At 40.6% G+C, this 24093-nt stretch overlaps 1 protein-coding gene across 1 annotated transcript; it reads left to right on the top strand.

The window, feature by feature from the left end:
* Positions 1–806: 806 nt before the first annotated feature.
* On the top strand, positions 807–22702 carry SIM2 (single-minded family bHLH transcription factor 2; the record flags this gene model as incomplete). Its single annotated transcript, XM_009704048.1, has 6 exons — positions 807–1006; positions 4797–4903; positions 10502–10649; positions 13426–13594; positions 14713–15121; positions 21975–22702. Coding segments are annotated over 6 exons (1761 nt in total), but the record flags the coding sequence as incomplete, so codon positions are not given.
* Between the last annotated feature and the right edge of the window lie 1391 nt (positions 22703–24093).

Here is a 24093-nt window from a genome sequence, read left to right as displayed (position 1 = left end):
ACAGAAATTAAGCTGAAGGATGTGTAGTATGCCTAGAAAATTGGCAGAAGCACAGATGATTTCTAAACATCAGCCCTACATTAAATAAATCTAACGTTCTGGAATAGTCCCCAGGTTACAATTTTCCCCCTTCTTTAACTGACATTGTGAATTTTTACAGTCTAACACTGAAGTTATCACTCCTGTGATTAGGAATTGTATACGGGGATTCAGGAATCTGTTCTCAAGACCCTGGGCTTGGTCACATGTCAAAAGAACGTCATCTGAATTCAACTGGAGAACTTAGAACTCATTTCTAGGACATTTACATATGCAGTGGTTAATCTTTGTAAATGTGATGCATTAATCTCCACTGGATGTTTAAAGTGTCTGTTTTTCATCAGAATAATAACTCATTAAAATGTAAATGTTTATATATACCTCTGTGTGTGTGTGTGAGAGAGAGTCATTAAAAAAAGCAACTTCCAGATTTTTTGATTGATGAACAGGAATTCTGACTGTATCTACGGGAAATCTATATCAAAGGGAGTTTAAAACATTAACTAGAAAGTGGTCTAGATAGTCCCGAAAGAGCGAGCACTTTAATACTGGATTAATCCTGTTGGCAGTAAACACAAAAACTGCATTTCCTGTGTTTTAATCTCCATTTATAAATTCACCACACTTCTGAAGCCTTCACAGACTATGTAGCATTTAAGTGTTACAAGGGTGTATTGCTTTATAACCTCATTGAAACTGGCTGGTCAGCTGACTTGCAGGCTCTTCCATTGCCATCAGATATTGAGTGTGTTTTCTTCTCATGCCAGGTGATCCATTGCAGTGGCTATTTGAAGATACGACAGTATATGCTAGATATGTCTTTGTATGATTCCTGTTACCAAATCGTTGGACTGGTGGCTGTAGGTCAATCTTTACCTCCCAGTGCAATCACTGAGATCAAACTTCACAGTAACATGTTTATGTTCAGAGCAAGTTTGGACTTAAAATTAATATTCCTAGATTCCAGGTAAGCAGCTGTTTCATTTCTAGCATAAAATATTTTCAAAGTCAAGTGTTATCATAAGGCACAGTGGTTTCCAAACAGATCAAAATATCCATGAAAAAATAAAGCAGTCCAAAATAGATCTGAAACACAAAGACCATGTGGGTCTTCAAAGCGCTTCAGGTAGCTGGATAAACCATACTTTGTCTTGCATGTCAACATATAAAAGCCTGTATAATTTAACCTATAGTTACCTGCAGTTTCAGAGAGTTAACTGAAGCCTTCTTGCTGTGAGTAATTGGCAGATGAGCAGTAATACATTTTTGCCTTAAAGGACATAAATTTTAACATACAAAGCTTGCGAAAGGAATAAGGATGTATTATCATCCATAATTTAAAAAACCCACACTGTAACACTGAGATCAAATGATGTGCTGGAGTCATCCAGAAAGCTTTTGATAGAGTAGTAAGAAAACATAGTCTTCCGCACTTTAGGGTACTGCCTTAACAATGAAACCGACCCTACTAATGGAGTTGTTAGAACGAAAATTAATTCAATTGGCTGCTACACGAAAACACAGCCTTAAACAAAACTTGGGAAAAAGGCATTGCTGAGAAAAGAGAACCCTGCCTCCATTCTCAAGTGGTAGAGGTCACATACCAGCTAAGAAGAGAAAAGCACAAAACCAGATTGAAGGATTCATGAAATGATTCATTCCTCTCTTTTTGAAATGTGGTATCTTTTAGTATACAATGATACTTTGTACAGTGCAGTTCAAGATACCTTGAGGGGAAAAGCCCAGTTCCCAGACAATATAACAGATTTGACTGTTGACAAGATGATCATTCTTCAAGAATCCCTGCTTATGGAGCAGTATGTCACATACTCTCTCATTTCCCTGGCCTGCTGGATTTACAAGAAGCAGAAATGGTATTCGTGAAAAAGAGTCTGTATCCAAGACAGTGGGGAAGTTTTGCGTGGCAGGTCAATCGTGCAAGAACATGCTCTTTCTCCATGCTAAGTCAATGAGATAGTGGACCATCAGCTGCTAAAATACAAAGAACTAGTTGTTTCTGGAATCCTTCCCTTTTTGGGGGCATGCTTTACCTAATATAACAGCTACAAAGAAGCACAAAGGGTTTAGCAACATGTCTTTACATGTGGAAGAAAGGAAATGATGTGCCTAAGAGGAACTGCCTGGAGACCTGTCTTCAAAGGAGACAGTACAACCAGAGGTGTTGACAGGAGCACAGATAGAACTAGTGCTGTTGCATAGCTGTGTTTACCAAAGAGCAGATGGGTGTTGTCCACACAGAGGACAATCGGGGGTATTAAGCATTACGAAAGCCCTTTGCTCTCTCAGCTGAGCAAACAAAATTATATTTGCTTAGAGCAGGGACATATTAGGAATAAGACAAAACTCTTTTCAGGCTTGCTTCTGGTATCCATACAAGGAAAAGTGTTGCTAGATCTTTGGAGGTAACAATCACAGCAGACAGGCCAGTATGAAAGCCATAGGAAGGAGCAGTTAAATAAGCCTTTCTAGACACTTGATGCAATGTAAAGCACACAGGAGTTCATTTGTCAAGGTCACTGGGAAAAGGAGACAGTTACTTCCCTCCAAAGTGATCTGCTGCTTCTGATTTTTGTGGTGCAGACTATGCATTCATTGCTACATGGCTTATGAAGGCTTTAAAGAAGTCTCGAGGGCAGAGCTGATCATTGGGGCAAGCTCTGTTTCCTTCTGTGTGCCCTGTCGCATGCAAAGAACAATCTTCAGACCCCAGGCTCCCTACAGTGGCTTACTGAGGGGTTGGTTTTGTGTTAAGGAAATCAAGCAGTTGAGTTTATTTCCAGGTTCAAACTTCTCAAAAGTTTGTGTGTCCTTCTAACTGTTAATGATGGTTTCTTGGCCCATGGGAAGAGCAGCTCAAAGTGAGGCTGAATCTCCAGAAAAATTAACACCTGGCTTAGGTTTGTGGGATTTTGCTTGGTTTTGGATTAGCTGTTTCTGTACTTGCTAATTAAGTGAGCAGGATGAAAGTGCAACCTTGTTTTAATTGCAATGAAGTCAGAAGGATCTTTCAGCGGTATTTCACCATGCTGATAGGCTTAAGTGAGAATTTGGGCCTCTGGAATTGTAAGTCAGGAGGAACAGCGCACACTGCAGAGGAGAAACACAAGCATATATTCACATATCCTCCTGCAGAAAGAGACCACATATGCTCTCTCCACGTTGGCAGTCCCTGATGGAGGCAAAGGGATGCAAGAGTTTCCCAGATGAAGGTGTAGCTAGGAGGGGTATGGATGTATTTCTACTGTATTTATAATAAATCAGACCGCAAAGCCTTTTTTTTCGGTCTTGTTTTTGTTTTTCTGATTTTCTTCAGAAGAATCTCACCCTCAACGCTCTCTCTCAAGTACAGTGTAAAGTCCTCAGTCTCTGTGGGGCCCACATGATTGCCTAGTGTTAGGGTAAGAGTAAAGAAGATGTATAATAGTTACAAAAAAAAAAAAAAAAGTAATCAAAGTTTACATTATCTGCAACCCCCTAATGACACGTTACTTGAGACCTCTGTGTTAATTTCTGTAGATACTTCTGTGTTATTCTCTGATACAGTGTATCCTCATTAGTGTTTAAGTTCAGACCAGAAGCATCCTTTTGAAGTGAATGTCCTGACTGTCCCCACTCATTGCACTGCAGTTCATGTCATGAGGAGCCCTTAGGCATGTGAACTGGATTCCTTCTGGATGACTCTAAACTGGAGGACAACCTCCAAAAGCATGCCTAAGGCACTCCAACTATGATAAAGGTTTCAGTCCACAGGCCTAAACTAGAGCTAGTCCCAAGTAAAAGTCCTGAAATTAAAATGTGCAGATACACCTGCTGCTGCAGAAGTAGGTCCTCAGGAGTAACAATTTTACTCTACAGGTTGCCTGCTAATGGGCTGTGTTGCCTGTTAATGTAGACATGCCTTTGTATGGTACCTCTGTTCTGCCTTTTTAGGTGAAGAAAGTCCAGGACAGCACAAAACACCCCCAGCGACACTAGGTAAACAAGCCACATTATAGCTGAGTTGCACAATGTACTTTAAGGATTTTTGTTCTCAAGCAACTATGCTAAATAAACAAAAGTCCATTTTGAACCATGAAGTTTGACTCTTCAGGTCTGATCCAGTGTAAGTCTGACCAGTGTAGTCCGGTTCTTTAACATCTGCAGAGATGCTGCTGTTTCAGATTTGTTCCATTATTCTACTTCTCATCATGGGAGGATGTTTTTCTGAAGTTTAGCTTCAGTCTTCCTTTTCTTAGCTTGTGATCTTCATAGCTCCTTGTCTTTCCACATTCTCAGCTGGAATGAGCTCCTGCTTCCTTCTTCTGTTAGGCGTTAGCCTGAATTTATTTATAGACCATGATCACAGCTTCTATGGACTGACATACATGCTACAGTTGTACGTTTGCAAAATGCAAAATGTGTCAGCAGTCCACAAGAGTAGTTTTATTGTTTCATGAATGCTCCTCAACTGGATCTTTGTGCAAAGGCTCATGCATGGCAGTGGCAAAAGCCCAAAGTGGACACAAGTAAAAGAACTCTTTTCCTGCCTGTGTGTAAGGCGCACCAGGGAATAGCTGCACCTTGCTTTGGCTGGGTTGAAAGAGTTTATTTTCTTATAAGATGAGGATTCTGTTCCCAAAACTAACATTTTGTTCTGTGGTTTTTAGGCACCTGATTTGTTAGCCCAATCAAATGTTAGGTTAATGAAATTGAATGTTCCTAGAAATGTTGCTTATTATGGAATCTTGCTTTTCCAGGGTGACTGAGTTAACTGGATATGAGCCCCAAGATCTGATAGAAAAAACCCTCTACCACCATGTTCATGGCTGTGATGTTTTCCATTTACGATATGCTCATCATCTATGTAAGTAAAAAGAATACTAGACTGAAATTTATTAAGTAGAGTAAGAAGTTTTGCAGACAAGAAGAGCTATGCTGGAAAGTGGAGAAAGCTTTCCAAATCTTGACTGGAGCTAGATTTTCAAAAGTGCTTGACTGTCACTTAAGGAAACCATTAGTTCTGCAAATAAGCTAGAATACTAAATATACTGGTCTTCTGGAAAAAAAAAAAAAACAAAACCCCCCAAAAAACCCAAACAAACCATATCTGGCCATTTTTGTCTTTCTACTTAATGGATCTAGGCTCTTTCAAAAATTTGGACTTGATTCTGGGTAGTGAACTCTTGAAGGAAAAAAACCAATAGCAAGTGAGTGAGTGAGAGGGGAAAATCTGAACTTTACTAGCCTCTGTTGTTAAAAGAAAAAATTATGCAACAGCTCCCCATTCTTCTGAAATATGTGAATAATAATCATCCCATGTTTGAAGTGAATGCAAACGCAAAAAATCCTCAGATGAATGTTCATTAATAGCATGTGGATGAGGTTTGGAGAATGGAGTGTCAGGAAAAAAATTACAAATTTAATAATTCCCCATCTTCCAACAGAGACATTAATCATATCTTCAGACATCTGGATTTGGGAAGTAGTTCTTTCAGTAGCACATTAATTTGAGAAGCAAATTGAGGGAATAGCTGAACTCTGGATTTGGCTCAGTCTGCCGCAGCCCATGTGATGCAAAGATGACATCCAAAAACCAATGTCAGTGAATTTTTTTCCAGATTGCTCCTGTGGGCTGAAAGCAGCTGGAGTCAAATCCTTCTTTTAGGCTTTCTGAAGGAGAAAGAAGTCAGTTCTTCACCTTAATATGGGCCATTCATGAAGATCTGGAATATAAACGAGGTTGTAACTGCGTTTGGCAAGTCAGTGCTGAAATTCCAAGTGCCGAATTCTGTTGATGGCAGTGTGTGCAACACCTGGGAAAGCAGAAGCTGATCTTTACAGCAAGTTCATATTTACCAAAACACCATTGAATACTTTGGGCCATTGCAAACTGAAAACTAGAATGACCAGGGTACATGGTCATGTCCCGTTGGGAGTATCTTCTTTGTGGTGTGAACATCTGCATCTGGGTGTGATGTTGTAGACCTGTACAAAATATCACTCATTTTCACAAGACTATTTGAAATACTTATGTCAACCAGTATAGAGAGAAAACCATTATAGCCACAACCATCTCTGGAAAACAGTTTTTCATTTTAGATCACAGTAGTGGATAATTCTGTGTGCGTGGTAGAAGACTTGTGCTTTGGCTGCCAGTTTGATCTATGTATGACCAGAGTTTTAAATAAAGAGACAAATCATGTTTACTGAATTAACCCCCTCAATGACCTCCTCCCACAAGAAAAAAAAAAAACCTCAACCAAACAGAATAACTAAAAGCAATTCTCTAGATACTGTATCTGAATTACAAAGATAAATTATTGTAAAGTTTAAAAACAGAAGAAAAAATATGAGACATATGCATAAAAATTTATGGAAGTTTCAAAGCAAATAAATGCCAAGAAGCAAAAAATAATGGCTAATGCTTGGGCAACAGTGGGAACAGTGCAGAATCATGTTTAGAATACCAAGTAATAGGAATTATTAAAACAGATGTAAAGTGCACAAACTTCTCTGGGGAGCACTGTTATAACTCCCCCACCATCCATGAGTAAATGTCTTAGGAACATGAACCGTAAAGGGTTGGCAAGTTTGATGTACGATTCTATAAAGCAATCTGATGATTAAGTGTCATCTGATGAAGAAATCTGGAGAGAAACATCTTACACCTAATAAGGGTATTAAGAAAAAAAAGAAAAGAAAAAAAAAAAGGCAACCCTAAACTAGGTAACCAATTGCTTTTTCAAAGAGGAAAGAAAATTCCCAAACTGAAGACCTAAAGCAAGTGAACTTTAAGTTAGGCAGCACAGAGAACAAAACAAAGGGAACAGTGAGGAGAACAAGCTAGAAGGGATATAACAAGAGCATCAGACTATGAGGAAAATGTAGATGCGAATATTTGCCTAAGGTGTGCTGGCAGCAAACAGTGTTTCCTGTTTGAAACATTTGATTAGCTTCCAGCTATATGAAAAAGGTTCTGGCATTTGAACTAGTGTTATTTATTTCTGTGGCACCATCAATATACGTAGTGTTTGCTCTGCAACTGGGGAAATGTGGCCACACAAAGAATGAGTCCCTGCCTAAGGATCTTGCATTCAAAAAGACAGGGTAGAGAAGCTGTTCCAGTACAGCCAAAATATTCCTCCATTCCAGTACGGAGAAAACATTTTTCTGCCCTCAGAGAAATCACTTCATTTGTACCATCGTCTCTCTGTGAGGAGGATTTTGTACATCCCACATGTAACATCATTGCTTTTCCCACATAAACTTTTACAAGAGTCAAATCTCTGTGCCTTTGCAAGGCAAGCCCCAGCCCCAGCCCCAGCTGAAGTCCTCACCAAACAGTCTTGCTCCTTCCTGGAAGTCAACCTACATTTTCATAGAACCTATCTTATAGCTGAGCACAGTTTATACCCTGTCTGTGGCATTGAGCCTACTTTTGCTCCCCCAGCGATCAAGACTTCTGGCAGAGCTGCACTAGTTTCTAGGAGGGCAAAAGAACTGTAGAGTCTGCTAGGACACCATCCATGGACCAGGCTGCTGGAGGGCTGGACCGATGGCGTGCCAGGTTGTGTGTGCCAGGGAAGCTAAAACAATAACTGCTGCGAGTGTGGAACCAAGAAGTCCATTTCTCTTAGTGGTATCCTTAAGTGCAGGCTAGGAACTCCCAGCCACATGCCTGTGAGCCTGCTGGAAATAATAGCTTTTTAAAAGCTTTATTCTGCTTTTTAAAATAGCCATCTATGACAGACCAGAAGGACCAGCCCAGCCAGCCCAGTGCCTTTTTCAGCTTGCCTGCTAAACCAGGAGGGAGCCACAACAGTGGAACACCCAGTTACAAATGGCACATCTCAGAGCCAAGGCTAAAGCCACTGAGTCATCCCCTTTGATTGCAGCAGAGGCCACCAAGAAGTCTGAGCCTGCACTGATTGTCTTGGTAGGGGATTTACCTCACTCCCTTTTCTGAGGTTTCCCCATCAGCATCAAACAGGATAATTTAACACAGAGCCAAATGGAAATTGACCTAATTTACTGTATCGGAAGCACAGCTACTGTCCCCTAGCCAAGGTCAGACTTTCCCCAGATTGCTAAAAATGCAGGAGACATGGAGTCCTCCCCCATCCCAGGAGAAATATTGGTTTATACATATAATTAGGAAGGAAAGCTGAACACTGTAGCCTTCAGTGGTTTTCACATCTTTTAAAATACTGTCTTAACTGGAGAGCTAAAACAGGGATTTCAAAAAAATCCGTGAGAGAGAGAGAAAATCAAAACTAGTCCCAAAGCACACGGAAGGACTTTGTTATAGCTAGCGATCCATTACAGCATTAATTTCTGTTTTGGAAGACTGAGTAGCAAGGCATTTTGAATTCAAAGAAAACCTGACCATTAAACTAGCATGAAGATTTAGTTCTGAAAAGCCTAGACCACATTACAAAAAATATCTGTTAGATGATCTAGGGCAAAATGTAAGCATCATTTCCTAGAACTGGACCATTTGGATTACAGAACACCAAGAAACATAGTGATTCCATGGCATATAGCATAGCTGATTATTAAGAAATATTTTTAGAACAGACTTACTTGGCATTGTTACACTGAATCTTTGAGTAGCAGCTACAAGTCTTCTATCTTGGAGTGATATATTACACTTAAAGAGTACACATGCCTTTATGTTTTGTAGGTGTGTTTACATACTTACACACATATTCCTCATGATTTTCTTAATTATCTGTACATATGCACACCTCTATCCCATAGAGTATTCCACGTAGAAATGTAGGCATGATAAAGGACCCCAGGAAGTATGAGGTAAGAAGCTGATATCGAAAAGAGACTTCAGACTAAATAGCAGTGGCTTGGTGTCAACAAGGATGGGTTTTTGAATGTCCTGCAAGATGTTGGTTTTTACCTTGTTGCTTTCTGAACAAATGGATACTGTAACGAAAGGAGAACCGACACTTCCAGAAAGAATTGTCTATGGCCATTTTGTAAGAGCCTGATTTTGTTAGGGAGATTAACTGGATTTGAAGAAAAGTTTAAATATGTTGTGACGTGCACAGATTGATAGGAGAGTAAGCAGTCCAGAGAGATGACCTCTATGCTATAGACTTTTCGCAAGAACAAGAATTCTTGCTCTTCTATTTCTGTCAGTCTTATGTTGGGCTATTCACATTATTCACAATATTGTGGTCTCTGATTACTATTGAAATGACAAATCCCTACACCCCCAAGTAACAACTGAACAAAAAAAAGCCAACCCCAGTGATGACTGATAGCCATATAGTTAATTAGCAAACAGTAAACAAACCTGAAAAGATTATGCACTCCTTAGTTCCCAATTTAATATTTGATGCCCTCCCTGTCAAAAAAAATCTGCTATGAATACCAATTACAAGGCCATATATTTTCATTTCAAGTGGTCATTTGCTCTACTAGAGTTGACTGAAAGAGAAAGCTGTTGTTTTATTTCCTTATTCTGTATCTGCTTCTGCACCAAGCGTGTAAATGAGAGAACAAAATTACAGTGAGCTTTGCTACTAAGTCCAGTCTAGTACAAGCCCTACATTTGCAAGCAGTAATTCCATTTTAGTCATATACTATAGAAAGGAATTGCTGCTATTGATCACTTTTTTTGGACATAGTTTTTGTAGCAAGCTCAATCCCTTATTTCCTAATTTAAAATAAATAACTGATTGTATAGAAGAGTAAGAAGATGGAGTTTCCTAGAGAAGGTTACACAAGAGAAGAACCACCTTTGAAGGCTGGGAGGCTGGGCATTATCTTCTCATGAATCATTAGATAAATGCCTGGCACTGAACCAGAAATATTTGTGGCTAGATTAAATATTTAGAGATGCTGCACAACTCCTATTATAGCCTAACCTTACGTCAAAAACATCTTTGTGCACAGAGAATCCGAACTGGTGTATATAGAGGATTACATTTCTAGTGAAATCTCTCAGATAACTGATCTCTGTCCTTGACTTTATTTGTGTGCTTAAGAACCAAATAGTATTTTAATTTTACCCTTTTAAATCAACCTTAAAAATGTAGAGCTTCCGGAGGAAATAGCATCATAGCATAAAATACATTGCAAAGTACACAATAATCTATCAAGATACGAATGACAAAAGTGCTTCCAAATATACTGTAAAAATTCAAGTGACTTGTGTCTGCTTCAAAATACTTTTGCTGCCTTGAATTTCTCTTTTTCAGTTAGAAGAATAGAAACAGTAAGACTTTTTTCAGAATGTAAGCATAAGAGAGCAGGGTGAACTGGAAAAGAAGGAAGACAACCCTTAATAGTTTGCAACATACTATTTGTAAACAATAGCGTGACCTTGGGAGGAGATTTAAGGGAGAGGGAGGAGGGAGGACAGTCCTACCTTCCAAATGAATCTCTTCAGGAAGCGGTCACAAGTCCAAGCAATGTGAAATGCTTTTTTTTATTGTGTTTACAGTGTTGGTGAAAGGCCAAGTCACAACCAAGTACTATCGACTGCTGTCCAAGCATGGAGGCTGGGTTTGGGTACAGAGCTACGCCACTATTGTGCATAACAGCCGTTCATCACGGCCTCACTGCATAGTGAGTGTCAATTATGTCCTTACGTAAGTCAAAATACTTCGTACCATTACCTCTTATCAATAATTGATTCATTTTGTGTGTTGTCAGTAATTGGTTCATTACTAATTAAATCTTTTAAGTTTGCTTTACTTGTATCTTCCAGTATCATTCTGTGCTTGCATGTTACAGCCACTTTTCTCTCCTCGTATCCTCCCACTTGAAAGTTACGTTGAGCTAAAAAGACCTAGTATTCCTGATGATTACCTCGTGTTTGAACATAATACCACTTGTAGCCATTTGCTTTAGACCTGGAGCCCAGGTCTGTAATTGGCATCAGAACTGCGCTAGGGATGTGTAGACACAGTGGAAGCTACTGCTACCCAGGAGAGGTCACAGTGCCAGCTGGGCAGAGACATGGTAGGAAGCGTTTCTTCTTTCAGGGACAGGTGAATCACCAAGGATTCCCTCACTTGCCTTGGGTTGCACAGATACTCAGGGCAAAACTACATTCTCACAATGGCAAATAGCTCCCACTGAGCTGGTGAATGTACAGCGGTTTGGACCTGCAGTTTATGAATTCTAGTTCAAGTCATGAAGGTGTTACAAAATTCCTACCTTAGAATCATAGAATCATTTGGGCTGGAAGGGACCTTTAGAGATCATTTAGTCCAACTCCCCTGCGGTGAGCAGGGACATCTCCAACTAGATCAGGTTGCTCAGAGCCCTATCCAGCCTGACCTTGAATGCCTCCAGGGATGGGGCTTCCACCACCTCTCTGGGTAACCCGTTCCAGTGCTTCACCACCCTCATTGTAAAAATTTTTTCCTTATGTCAAGTCTAAATCTACCCTCTTTTACTTTAAAACCATTACCCCTTGTTCTGTCACAGCAGACCCTGCTAAAAAGTCTGTCCCCATCTCTCATATAGGCCTCCTTCAGGTATTGGAAGGCCACAATGAGGTCACCTCGAAGCCTTCTTTTCTCCAGGCTGAACAACCCCAACTCTCTCAGCCTGTCCTCATAGGAGAGGTGCTCCAGCCCTCGGATCATTTTCGTTGCCCTCCTCTGGATCTTCTCCAACAGGTCCATGTCTCTCCTGTGCTGAGGGCTCCAGAGCTGGATGCAATACTCCAGGTGGGGTCTCACCAGAGCCGGGTAGAGGGGCTGAATTACCTCCCTCGACCTGCTGGCCACACTTCTCTTGATGCAGCCCAGGATGCGGTTGGCCGCCTGAGCTGCGAGTGCACATTGCTGACTCATGTCTAGCCTGTCATCCACCAGCACCCCTAAGTCCTTCTCCACAGGGCTGCTCTCAATCACATCATCCCCCAGCCTGTACTGATGCTGGGGGTTGCCCTGACCCAGGTGTAGGACCTTGCACTTGGCCTTGTTAAACCTCATGAGGTTCTCATGGGCCCACCTCTCAAGCTTGTCCAAGTCCCTCTGGATGGCATCCCATCCCTCCAGCATGTCAACCACACCACTCAGCTTGGTGTCATCTGCATCTTGATATAAACCTGAGAGAGACAGAAATCTGTACTGAGTAGGCGGGATAAGTAATAGCAAAACAGGCTGTGACTGAAGAGACTATCTGTGGGGGAAAAGGAAAAAAAGGGATAGCGGGCAGCCCTTGTGTTGAATAGTGTTAAAAAGCAGGGAACTATACACTCCTTTCTTTTGTCTGGACTGGTCCATTTCTTACCTGACTTGAAAGTAAGATGTGTTTGCATCGTGTGTGTGGTAGGATCATGTGTATTTGCATATTACAATATTGTCTCTGATACCTGACTTTGGGGAGTTAAAATGTAGGACTTGAGAAACCATAGGGTGTTTCCTTAAGCTACTTGAAGTAGGTACTCAGCCCTAAACACGCTGGCTAATGCTGCCCTCGTTCCACTACAGGTGAGAGAGCCAGCAGCATGAGGGAAAGACGGCCCTGCAACCTGCTTGAGTCCCATGAGCTGGGGCAAGTGATTTGAGTAAAAAGGAGGCCACTGTGCTGGGGATATGACAGCATATTCTGGAGTTGAATTTACTTCCAGGTTATTCACCATCAAAAAGTGATGGAAATGAGTTCTAGACAGAAATTGAGAGAGAAGTAGTTTTTTTTCTAGTTATCCTTTCAAAAATATGCTCTGCTGTTGCTACTGACAAAACCAGGGGAGACCATTTAATCATCAGAACTGTATCAATTAATGTTTCAAAATACGATCCACAGTCTGTTCTTGATTTGGTTTTTAGCCTCTTTTGTCCAAAAATCCGCCCTGTCTGTAGGGCAGATAAAACTGGACAGAACAGAGCAGAAATGAAAGTCTAGGGACTGTCAGAAAAAACAACGTTGCAGCTCCTGTGGTCTAGTTACAAGCACATGGCGCTGACAGGAGAGGAACATTGCTCCTTTTCCTTTCCTCAGGGCTAATTGTGAAAGCCAGGGCAGAGACCAGTTCCTGATTGAGGAGGAGACAAATGAATTGATCTGTGTCTTTCTATCAGCTGACATGGCTGTGATTCCAAACTGCAGGGTGCCAGGGATGGCTGAGAAGAAGCTGGCACAGCTTAAGTTTCAACAGTGGGGACACTTACTACAAAGATGTTAACGCAGTTCCCACTGGAACGTTTGTCATGATAGACTTGCGTGGGGATGAGGTCAGACCATAAGATTCACTGCCTGCTGACATCCCCAGACTCACACTGCAGACTCAGTGAAAATCTTGGAAGAGTGAAAATGAAAACATGAAAGCTAACTTGTATTTTCAAAGAAGATATTTTGTATTTGTGCGGTATGTTTAAGTATGTAATTTATCGGACTGTTCTTTTGCAGAGATATTGAGTATAAGGAACTTCAGTTGTCACTGGACCAGGTTACCATTTCTAAGTCACAGTTTTCATGCAGAAATTCAGTATCTACCTCGCAGGAAACAAGGAAAATAGTAAAACCCAAAAGTAATAAAATGAAGGCAAAACTCAGAACAACGCCTTACCCACAACAGGTAACGTTTTCAGCAATATTTATTTACCAATTGTTGTCGTAGAGTGCTTGGGACAGGACAGAGATCAGCCAGAACTGAACTGACTGTAAAACTGACTACAGTGTGCTCTGCTGCTGGAACTCCCTTGTAGGCTGGAATGCAGTAAGACCCTTTGGTTCTTGGGGTGACAGCGCAGGTAGTACAAACCAACTCTGGCGAGTGATGCAAACACAAAAACTTTCAGATACGGAGTACGTAAAGTACTTCAAAACCAATGTGCTTTCTTGGGAAAAGAAGAAAAACATGTACTAGGAATAGCTGTGTTGTGAAAATTTGAGCTGGTGTAGAATGCACCTTATTCATTGTCGATATGCAGAGTTCTTAATGTCACATAGGTACTAGCAGTTTCCTTATGCTGGAGAATGCATCATAAGAATGAATCCTAGCAAAGAGAGCATTGGAGTGGGATTTGGAATATCTCTCTCTGTCACTGGATGAGCTAGAACCAGACGTGAAAGGAAACTGTGGAGATTCTCCATAAAATGGGGTTGGTGAGACTGACCCCAACCATGAGATGTTCTGAGACTGCAAAGAACATTGCTGGAAGGGGCTACTATTACCGTAAACCAGCAGTGAATGCAGCTAGCCCATACACTGCATTCGAAACAGTGAGAGCCCAAAAAGCATTTGGAGTCTGGAGAGAAGGGTGGGAGAAAGTGGGAAGAGAAAATCATTGTGATAGAAGCTGATGCGAAGGACAGATTTTGTCTTCCTACCATTCTGAAGCTTGACATGCCAACATAGGCAAAATCGTATTTGTGTGGCTTCCAGTGCTTTGCAACAAACTTGTGCCCCCTGGTATTTACAACTGCCTACACTTACTAGCTAAAATCCAACTGGCAAAATTATCAAATAAACCCGAGGATGACAAAATAGTTTTTTGTTCCCATGTTAAGTGAAGGTAAAGTTATCGTGAAGACAAGGAACTTTAAATGTACTGGTAAGGCAGTCCCTTTAGCCAGTGAGATTGCAGTTCAAGGAGGCCCAGCTCTGGGCGCCTGTATGATATGTTATGCGGTTTCATATAAAAGTTAGTCATTTAACTCTCTTCCCCTCCTTTTTTTTTTTCTTTCCCCCAGCAATACAGCTCATTCCAAACAGACAAACTGGAATGCAGCCAGGTGGGAAACTGGCGATCCAGCCCTGCAGCGAACGCTGCCACCATTCAAGAACAAAACTTCCATTCAGAAAACAGTGAACTTTTATATGCCCCGTCATATAGCTTGCCTTTCTCATACCATTATGGACACTTCCCTGTAGATTCTCATGTCTTCAGTAGCAAAAAGCAAATGCTGCCTTCAAAATTTGGGCAGTCTCAAGGAGCACCTTGTGAAGTGGCTCGATTTTTCTTGAGTACGCTGCAGACAAATGGAGAATGCCAGTGGCATTATGCCAACTCCTTGGTACCCAACAGCCAGTCACCATCCAAAAATCTTCCTGATCAGCCAGTGAACATCATCCGACATAATCTTGCACAGAGTTATGAAGGTGGGTGTCACTTTAAAAAAAGAAAAAAAGCAAAGCAAAGCTGTGGGGTGTCTGGGAAAGCTTTATCAGTGTAGTCTGAAAGCAGGAATTACAAGGTGTTTAGGAAACACAGAAAATCAGAAACAATGAAGTGTAACAGCCACTGTGTTTACAGTATTTATATGTTCATCCTTCTTCCCATTACCACTTGATTAGGAATATTATCAGAGCGTCACTTGCAAAAATGTAGTCACCAGAATCACTTTTAGAACAGGGCAGAGATAGCATCTCCTTTAATACTGGCACAGTTTACCTTCATGGTTCGCACTATCATCAGACTTAGTTAGTGGAATTGCTCAGGTAAGTCATTGCTGAAGTCAGAAAGAAACATGTACTTCAGCTCACGTATGGAAATTAAAATAAATGTGATCTATTTCCGTAAAAATTGAAGGTTGTCCTTTCTGAGTATGAAGCCAATCTGAATGTCTTTACCTTACAGTAAATGAAATGCACTGTCTCCTGCTTTAATTGAAAATGACTTCAGTGCTCCTCCATGATCAACTGCATTGTCTCTATACAGATGGGCAGCTCAAGTACATTGAAGGAAGCACTGAAGACATTGACTCTCTGAGGTGGCAACCTATAAGAACTAACCTTGCAAAACTATAAAGTGACTAAATGTAAAGAAGCTTAAGATACGCTGTAATGCTTAGATCTCATACACATTACATCTATCTGCACACACCATTTTGATCAGTTAAAAGTCACTGATGAGGACTGACTGTTTGACACAGTGTTCTAAAGCGAGATGGAAACACTCCTTTCTTCTAGCTTCATTAAGGATGGGACGGGGGAAGCTGTAGTGGAAATTTAAAAAAAAAAAAGCTAGAAAAGATAGGCTCAAGATTCTCGAGTACCAGAAACAAGCATTTATTCACTTAGAGACATGACATCAGATAGCCTAGATCTGAAAGGAATATCTGCAGACGTTAAAAGCTGAACTTGCTACATCAGACAGAAGACAGTATCAGCCATTGAATGTGTCTCCCACAGAGGAGCAAATAACTTCTGCCCAGGGTTTTGTCCTTCACAGGACTGTTTGACCTCACCTAGCTGACTGTAGCATTTTATTTTACTGTTCTGTGTTTAGGTTGAAAAAGAGCAAGACTGAAGCTCTTCTTACAGCCTAGTGCAGGTTAAATGTTTTTTTCTGAGCTCATGCTCCTGTAATCTGCTGGCTTCCTTTTGTTGCTGTTGTGGACTGGGTGTGAAAAGGAGTAGCTTTAGACCAAAAATAAGAAATGGTTTTGTCCTTTCTAAAGGTGCTGTATCTTTGTGGAAAAAAAAAAAAAAAAAAAAGCTACATCTTTTGAGGATAAGTATAAGGATTGAAGTAAATCCTGCAGATCCCCAGTAAGTCTGCAGGAACAAAGCTATTCTAGGTGTACAGAAGTCAGCCCAGCTTTTTTTCTCTGCTTTCAGACTAACAAATGCCGTAAGACTGACCGAAAAGTAGATCCAGCCCTTGCTGGTCAGCGGGTGCCATCAGATACACTGAGAGTGGATGTGGAAAGAACAGCCTGGTCAGAGAACAGTCTGTAAAACTGATTGTGGGCGTAACATTTTCCAGAAAAGCCCAGTGAGCATAGCAGCAGACAAGCAATTTACCATCGGTCGGTTGATATGGGCAGATAACTCCTAGTAAATATATTGTCAGAAGGATTCCACAGGAATACTGTTAAATACGTTAGGGTAAAAAAAAATCCCAACAAAAAACCTGCAAGCAACTGCTGGTATTTTTCCATTTCATCATGCACACATACCTTCACCATTTCCTCACCAATAGAAAAATGTAGCTGTGATACCAGCGGTTCTTACTTCTTGCTCTGCTTAAGATTTTGCTGCTTAAGTTGGGATGTGGGTTCTCTTTTGAGCACAGATATATTTTAATGGATGTTTAGCTATTGGGCATTTGATGAAAACTGAGTTGGTACAATTACTTCTCTGCAAAAGCACTTACAATTGTACTATTTAGGAAGGAATAAAGAATATGATCAAACTCAGGCCTGGTCAGAGATCATTGCTTCATGTCACACACAGTGTTATAAGAGAGGAAAGAAAAATGGAGTCTCCACTTCAAGGAGGATTTATATCTAATTATTCCAGAGTTTGTTTCCTCCTGAGGGAGAATTAGCCCTGATGTACTTCTGCTGAGGCAGGTGGCAGAAGAGCAATCTGAATCTTTGGAAGCAACTTTTGCTTTGAATTGAAAGGGGTTTCTGATCTTCCTTACATTGTCAACTGCTGCTTTTTCCAGTGGTTCACTGAAAAACTGACAGCCAGTAAGCTTCAAAGCAGAGAGGATCTGCTTAGCATCATTATCTTCAATCCAAAGGCAATGCCAAATATGACATCTGGCAACCGGGTTGGATGCAAGGGCTATTCCACATCACATCCATAGAAACATCTGCCAAAAGTGCTGTAGGCCAGAGACATTTTTCTCTGTGGAAAAAGCTTCTTTTGGAGAGATCAGAGATTTTTAAGATGATCATGCCAAGCCATCAAAGCTCTGGAAAAGCACGTAGCAGATAAAACTGCGTGCCAATCAGATGCTGCTGCCTCAGAATGCGGTTTTGAAGCTTCTTCCACTTTTTTTCCAGCTGGCCTAGCCATCAGAAAAGAAACTTTGGAGAAGACAACCATATTCTCAGTCAGGGAAGTTTCCTCTGTACACTTGAATGAACACATTACTACTGTGGGTACCACAGCACCCACTTCTCATTAAGTTATGCTGTTGGCCAGTCCGTACTATCTGTGTGATGTTTAGTGCCACTCATCATGCCAGAACTCAGGAAATTATGAAGAATACTAAGAAAATCCTGTGAAAAAGCTCTGGCCTATCTTCCTTCCCCAAACCAACTCCCCAGCTTTAGCCTGTGACTACTGGAAGATATACATGACATCTTCTTTGAAAAGTGTATTCCATTAGAGACAAAGCGGTCTTGAAGATCATGTTGTCTTGGTATTGTTTTTGGAGGGAGAATAATGGAGAACGTAGTAATTACAACATCAGCCCGTGATGTAGATGATTTGCAGTTAGGGTTCAGACCAGGACACAGCACAGATATTGAGCTAATCTAAAAAATGTCTTTTTCATGGGCATGAACAGTATTAAGACCTGTTGTCTCTTTGCCTTGTTTGACACGGAGGAGTATCAGCATGCTTTTGTGACACGGGAGCGCGTGACCTGAGCAGCACAGTGGTTCTGCTCGCTGGTCTTCAGCAAAACCGAGAGCAATTGAGTAATCGCTCCTCTTTTCTGAAGTCCCTCTTGTACAAAGGATTAGGAAACATACTGAAACATCGTGGGCTACATGTCAACATTCAAGTGTGGGCATATTGTCTTCAAAACATTTTTCTGAGGTTAGCGTAGATCAGAAAGCCCAAGCAAAATTATGCAAGACAAAGCATGCGTGAAGAGGGCTTCAGCTGTGTCCTAAAAACAGACAGTTTTTCACAGACAGGGTGCAAAACTCTGCTGATAAGGACTGCATACCTTTTGCATGAAGATCGAGGCTGAGCACCAGTCTTTCTTTGCTTTAACCTAGTTCCAAGATGCCTTTCTTTCATTGTTACCAAAATAGATGGGGGCAATGAGAGAACAAGGAGCAGCTCTACTTATTAATGTCTTGGTACAGAAAGGCACGTTTGTGAATGAAATACCATTTCTGCAAGTGTCTTTCCCCACTGAGCACCATCTGATCTTTGACTGCACTATTTAAAGATGAGGAGGGAATGCTCCTCGCTGCAGCACTGTGTTTGACAGGGGAAAGATCGCTCTAGTATATTGTAACTAGGAATAGACATGATGTGTTTTAAACAAAGACCAGTACCTGCTAGAGTAGCATTCCTGTTCCCACTTGGATGGCTGGATGCTGAGATCTGAGCAGGCTGCCAGCTGATGGGGCTGTTACCTCCAGGTTTTACCCTCAACTTGCCTGAGCTGCACCCTGTGCGCCAGCGGGAGAGCAGAGCTGCTTGGCAAGAATTCAGAGAGACGTGACGCCCGAAGGACCGAGCTCACTGGTGCAGTTGTAGGCTGCTGTGAATGGAGGCAGTGTAAGGAAGCGTAACGGGCCTTCTAGAAAGCCGCTATCACCCTGGTATGATATACAACATTAGAGGTGCAGTGTATCTACCTCACTTGACATAGCTCAGTTGCTCTGGCAGAAGAGTGGTCTGGAAAGCATCCAAAACTAAATGCACTGACTTCAACGACTGCAAAGCGTTGTCAGCGTTGGAGCAACGTGAAATGTATGGGGTCCCTGTGCACCTGCTGCGGGAGGTCCTCGGGCAACTGCCCTCAGCCCAGAGGGGTGGGAGCAGCCCTGCAGTGCTGCCCTTCTACAGCAACACAAAGCAGCCGGTCAGCTTTCTATTAAATTCTGTATGAAAAATTCCCCAGGAGGAGCCTGTCCCAGGACATCCTTGGGTTTTTGTCTACAAAGGAAGACAAAAGCAGATTTAAGTCTAGCTCCGGTAACTGTTCTGAATGTGAGCGGACAGAAAGGACTGCGCTCTGTTGCACTGCAGACGCGACTTGCTTAACTGTCTGGTCTAACTCCACAACTGTGCTGACAACTTTAATGGAAGTCTGCAAGCAATTAGCCAAATGCTTACCTTCTTCCTCAACAAAAGAGATGAAAACCATGCTTGAGAAACAGGATAGAATAAAATGGATAATATCCTGTAAATCTCCCAAGTATGCAAATTACTTCTTGGTACCTTGCAGCCGTCAGCCCAGCAGAATGTGAGATTACAAAAATGAAGATAAGAAGACAGAGGCCAACTGGCTGCTGTGATGTTTCAGCTTCTACAAGTGTGGGCTCTAAAAATGGAAAAGGACAATCGTTTGTTCAGAGACTAGAGTGGAGCCATGAAGGAACAATACTCCATGCTGCAGTAAGAGAACAGCCCCATCACTCCTGTGGATGTCTTGAGTGGGAAAAACACTAAAACCAGTATACCAGATTAGTTCAACTCTATTAGTTCTATGTCAGTAGCTTTCAGCACGTATATTGACTTCATAGTAAAAATGCCAAATGTGGAGTTAAAAATATGGTAGTATAATTACACTGGTAAAATTTCCAAGTTATACTCAAGCATGTGGCTGAACCCCTGTTTTGATTTGTGATCTAAAAGGGCCATTTTTCAACAGCTGAGGAGAATTCAGTTTACTTAGGACTGCATATGCTTCTTGGTACAAAAGATATACACAGAAATTAAAAAGAGTAACTTGAAGGGTTGTTGTTTCTAGGAGGGTGGTGGGTTGATCAAGAAGAAATTGGATCATGATTCCTGTTTAAATTCTGGTGTTAATTATGTGGTGCAACTCCCTCTGAAATTAATGAAGCTCTGCATATAAAAAAATGTACAATTGAGCTATTTCTGCTCCCTCTGTTATACATGAAGGCTTTGCCAGTCTACTACAGCACAGGGAGTATTTAATTATTAGTGGGCACAGTTACGTCAGCAACCACTACAGGGGAACTCCAAAAGTTTTAAGATGTTGAATAAAATTTTTAGAAAAACAGAAAATCTCTTTTACAAAAGGCATTTAGGTGTCCAGGGCTTTCAGTGCGCATAACACAAAATAGAGTTTACATTTAATTTGAGAAATTTGCTAAGTGCCTCCTTTAACCTTTAACATAAAACTTTCAAATATGCCTTGGAGGAGTAGTATAACTGTCAAACTGTTCATAGAAGACAGTGCAAAAAAATTAGCACTCGCCTAATTTTAGCCATACTGTATAGGAGTAGACCAGTGGCTTTTCCCCTTACCATTTGTAGAGGGGAGCTTACAGAAAAGCAAAGCTGCGTAAGCCAAGCAGAAAATGATAAAAAACAATTCAAATTGTTTCAAGAGTTCAGCTACCATGCAGAAACTTAAGAGAAAACTAAGATTACTCAATATATTTTAGAGGAAAAGCCTGAATAGAAATCCTAGGTTCATACTGTCTTGAAAATTTAAGAATCTAGCTTCTGATTTTCCATGCATACCCCGTTTAGTACTCCCACATTCAAACAAACATTCTCAGTGTACGTTGTAAATTACATTTATATTATACATACAGCTTTATTACATGGTAGTACCTTAAAAGCAGAGATAGAGCATTACTCAAGAAGTATTTATCCTGCTTTTCAATAGGCGTTTTTAATATCTGACGCTAGTTTTTCAAAGAGAAAAAGCAAAGCCTTTAACGTGACACAATCGAGATATTACATATATCACAAATAGATATCACGAATTAGATACTGATCTAATACTACACTTTCACTTCTTTCCTTACAAGGGCAAGTGTCCAATACACTTCCACAGTGACAAGAAGAATAAATTCTGGTTTACTCTAGTCTTGAATCATTGACATGTTACAAGTGTTATCCATCCTTTGGTAGATCGTTTGATAAATCTCTGAAAAGATCTTGCTTAAGGTCAAGGTTTTTGATAGTAGGTCACGTTTCCAAATATTTCTTTGGTTTAATTTCCCCGATTTAACCATATTAATAATGACAGAGATTTATAATTATTCAGTCAAATAAACAAATGGGCATTTCACATGGAAAACCTTTTCAGAATTGTTCAACACTGTTGGCCCTTCTGAACAGGTTGGGTTTTTTCTTTACCTTTCAGCACTGTCTTAAAGAGACTTATCCAAAGCCACTGAGGCAAATGGGAATGTCTCCAATGTCTTCATTGGGACTTGGATCTGACCCAAACCAAATGGGTATTAAAGTTCAGTCATAAAAAGTGTTAGAGTCTAAGAAGTATACGAGCTCATTGTCAGTAATTAACATGTTTTCTCTTTCCTGCAAGTGCCCATATCAAACAGAAGATACAGCCAAGATGCTCTATCTGACAGCTTTACAGCCTGCACAGCACCCATGCCAGCCAGCAGATACAAAGAAGAGATTTACGATTCTGGCATCATGAAATCCAACAAAACAGAAACCAGGATTCAGCCACCTCACCACCTCATTAAAGAAGAAAACAAGTTAGCTTTTAACAGAGACCTACAAGAAAAAATGAGCATTAATGAAAGTTCTTTTTCAAACTCAATAGCTAATTCCTTGCTGCCAAAATCAGAATGTTTCCAGTCTAAAGCTATAGGACAATTAAGTCATCTCCTGCCAATGCCCTCAGTATATGAGCAAACAAGAAGGATTTGTATGAAAGAACCCAAATATGGGCATATTAGCCATCACGCTACAAATCTAGAGGCACTGGACAGCGATGAGAGAATGACTGTGAAGCTTGATCATGACTCCGAAAGTGAACGTGTGATGGATGTGAGGCCCTCTGGACAAGTTCCATTTGTGCTTCTAAATTATCACCGTGTTTTAGCCAAACACGGTACATTTCAAACTTCATCATGTACAGCAACAGGACATGTAGGAGACAATTATGGATACAATTCTGAGGAAGTAAATACATTTATTTACAAAAACCAAAGCCCCTCATCAGCTTCTTCTCCAGAAACCCACAAGGAATCTGCACTACCCCATTATATTGGAACTTCTGTAATAATAGCCAATGGAAGGTGACGGTAATAGAGGAGTATTTACATTTAATTAAGAAGCCAAACTCTAATGATTTGCAAAAAGCATGAGAAAACATGGTTACATTTACTGAGCATAGCTGAAGGTCAATGAGGGGCAGAACTCGTGTTCCTGGCAAGCCATGTGTAACAGTACCTTCAAGGTCAGGAAAAAACCCTACATCTAGCTTCCGTGCTTCGTTGTCACCGATTAAGCTCTGCTGCCAGTAAGAAGACATGTTACAGATCTTATTTTTGTTATTTGATAGTGTGCAACAAAATTAAATGATAGCTGTTATATGCAGAGATTTATATGAAGAACATTTTTTTTCCTTAACCCCTCCATCTCAGAATACATTCAAGATTTTTTTTATCATTATCATAAACTATACACTCTAATTTAGGCATTTCTGACAAACTTTGTGAAACCTTACATCAACTCTCCACCCACATGTTAAACACCCTGACAAATGAACTTTGTTTAAAGAGTGGTGATTTTTAGTATCCGTAATACAGCTGTACTAACTAAACAGAACTTAGTTCGGAAAAAGCTTATTTATTAATTATCCAAAAGTTTTTAAACTAAATAAATCAAATCTAAATTTGATTTATTTAACATAGATTTCAGTGTTCTGAGATTGTTACCACCACCATTTATCTTGACAAGGAGCGGTATGACAAGTTAATACATACCAAGATACGTATTAAAGGGTTACAGGTCTTGTCATGGCAAATTGGGACAAATCACGTAGCAGGAACTAAAGACTATTCCCCATAAAATGTTGTAATAAGAAAAAGAAACTTCTAAAACGTGTGTTTCACTGAGTATTCTGGGAGAAGGCTGTGCAGATTTTCAAACCAGCTAGTCAAAATACTTCTTAATAATAGCACCAGAAATGTTTTTATAGTCAAGGGAATAATGAACTTTTATGCTTTATTTTAAATTTACCAGTTGATTTCTGAAGTTTGAAAAGTTCAGCTTTCAACAGACTGAACTTCCTTAAGCATAAATCTCATTGTCAACACAAAGGTAAGATTAATATATGACTGATTCGTGCACTTCACAAATAATGTCAGCGGACAATCCAAATGCGGAAAGTCGAAAGTCACTGCACGACCACAAACGCCAAAGTTGCACTTGAAGTGAAGCAGAGTTTGAGTACGTTGGGGTTGGGACATCTCAATCTGTGCTAAAAACCTGCAGCAAGGGAGGAGCATTCAGCACACATTTACATTTTGTCCAGCCTATTAGGAATAGAATTTCCCCCTCCTTTTTTTAATTTCTTTGTAAAGTTTACAAACCAGGAGACAGACAGATCTGTGTGTGTTTAACCGACAAGTCCGCTTTGGTTTTCAACCGCTCCCCAAATATTGCGCGCTCTTGATAAAACAACGAAT

The sequence above is a fragment of the Cariama cristata genome, unplaced genomic scaffold (genome assembly GCF_000690535.1).
Source record: "Cariama cristata isolate BGI_N322 unplaced genomic scaffold, ASM69053v1 scaffold22617, whole genome shotgun sequence".
Taxonomy (NCBI): Eukaryota; Metazoa; Chordata; class Aves; order Cariamiformes; family Cariamidae; genus Cariama; species Cariama cristata.
This window is presented reverse-complemented; position numbering and strand designations above follow the sequence as displayed.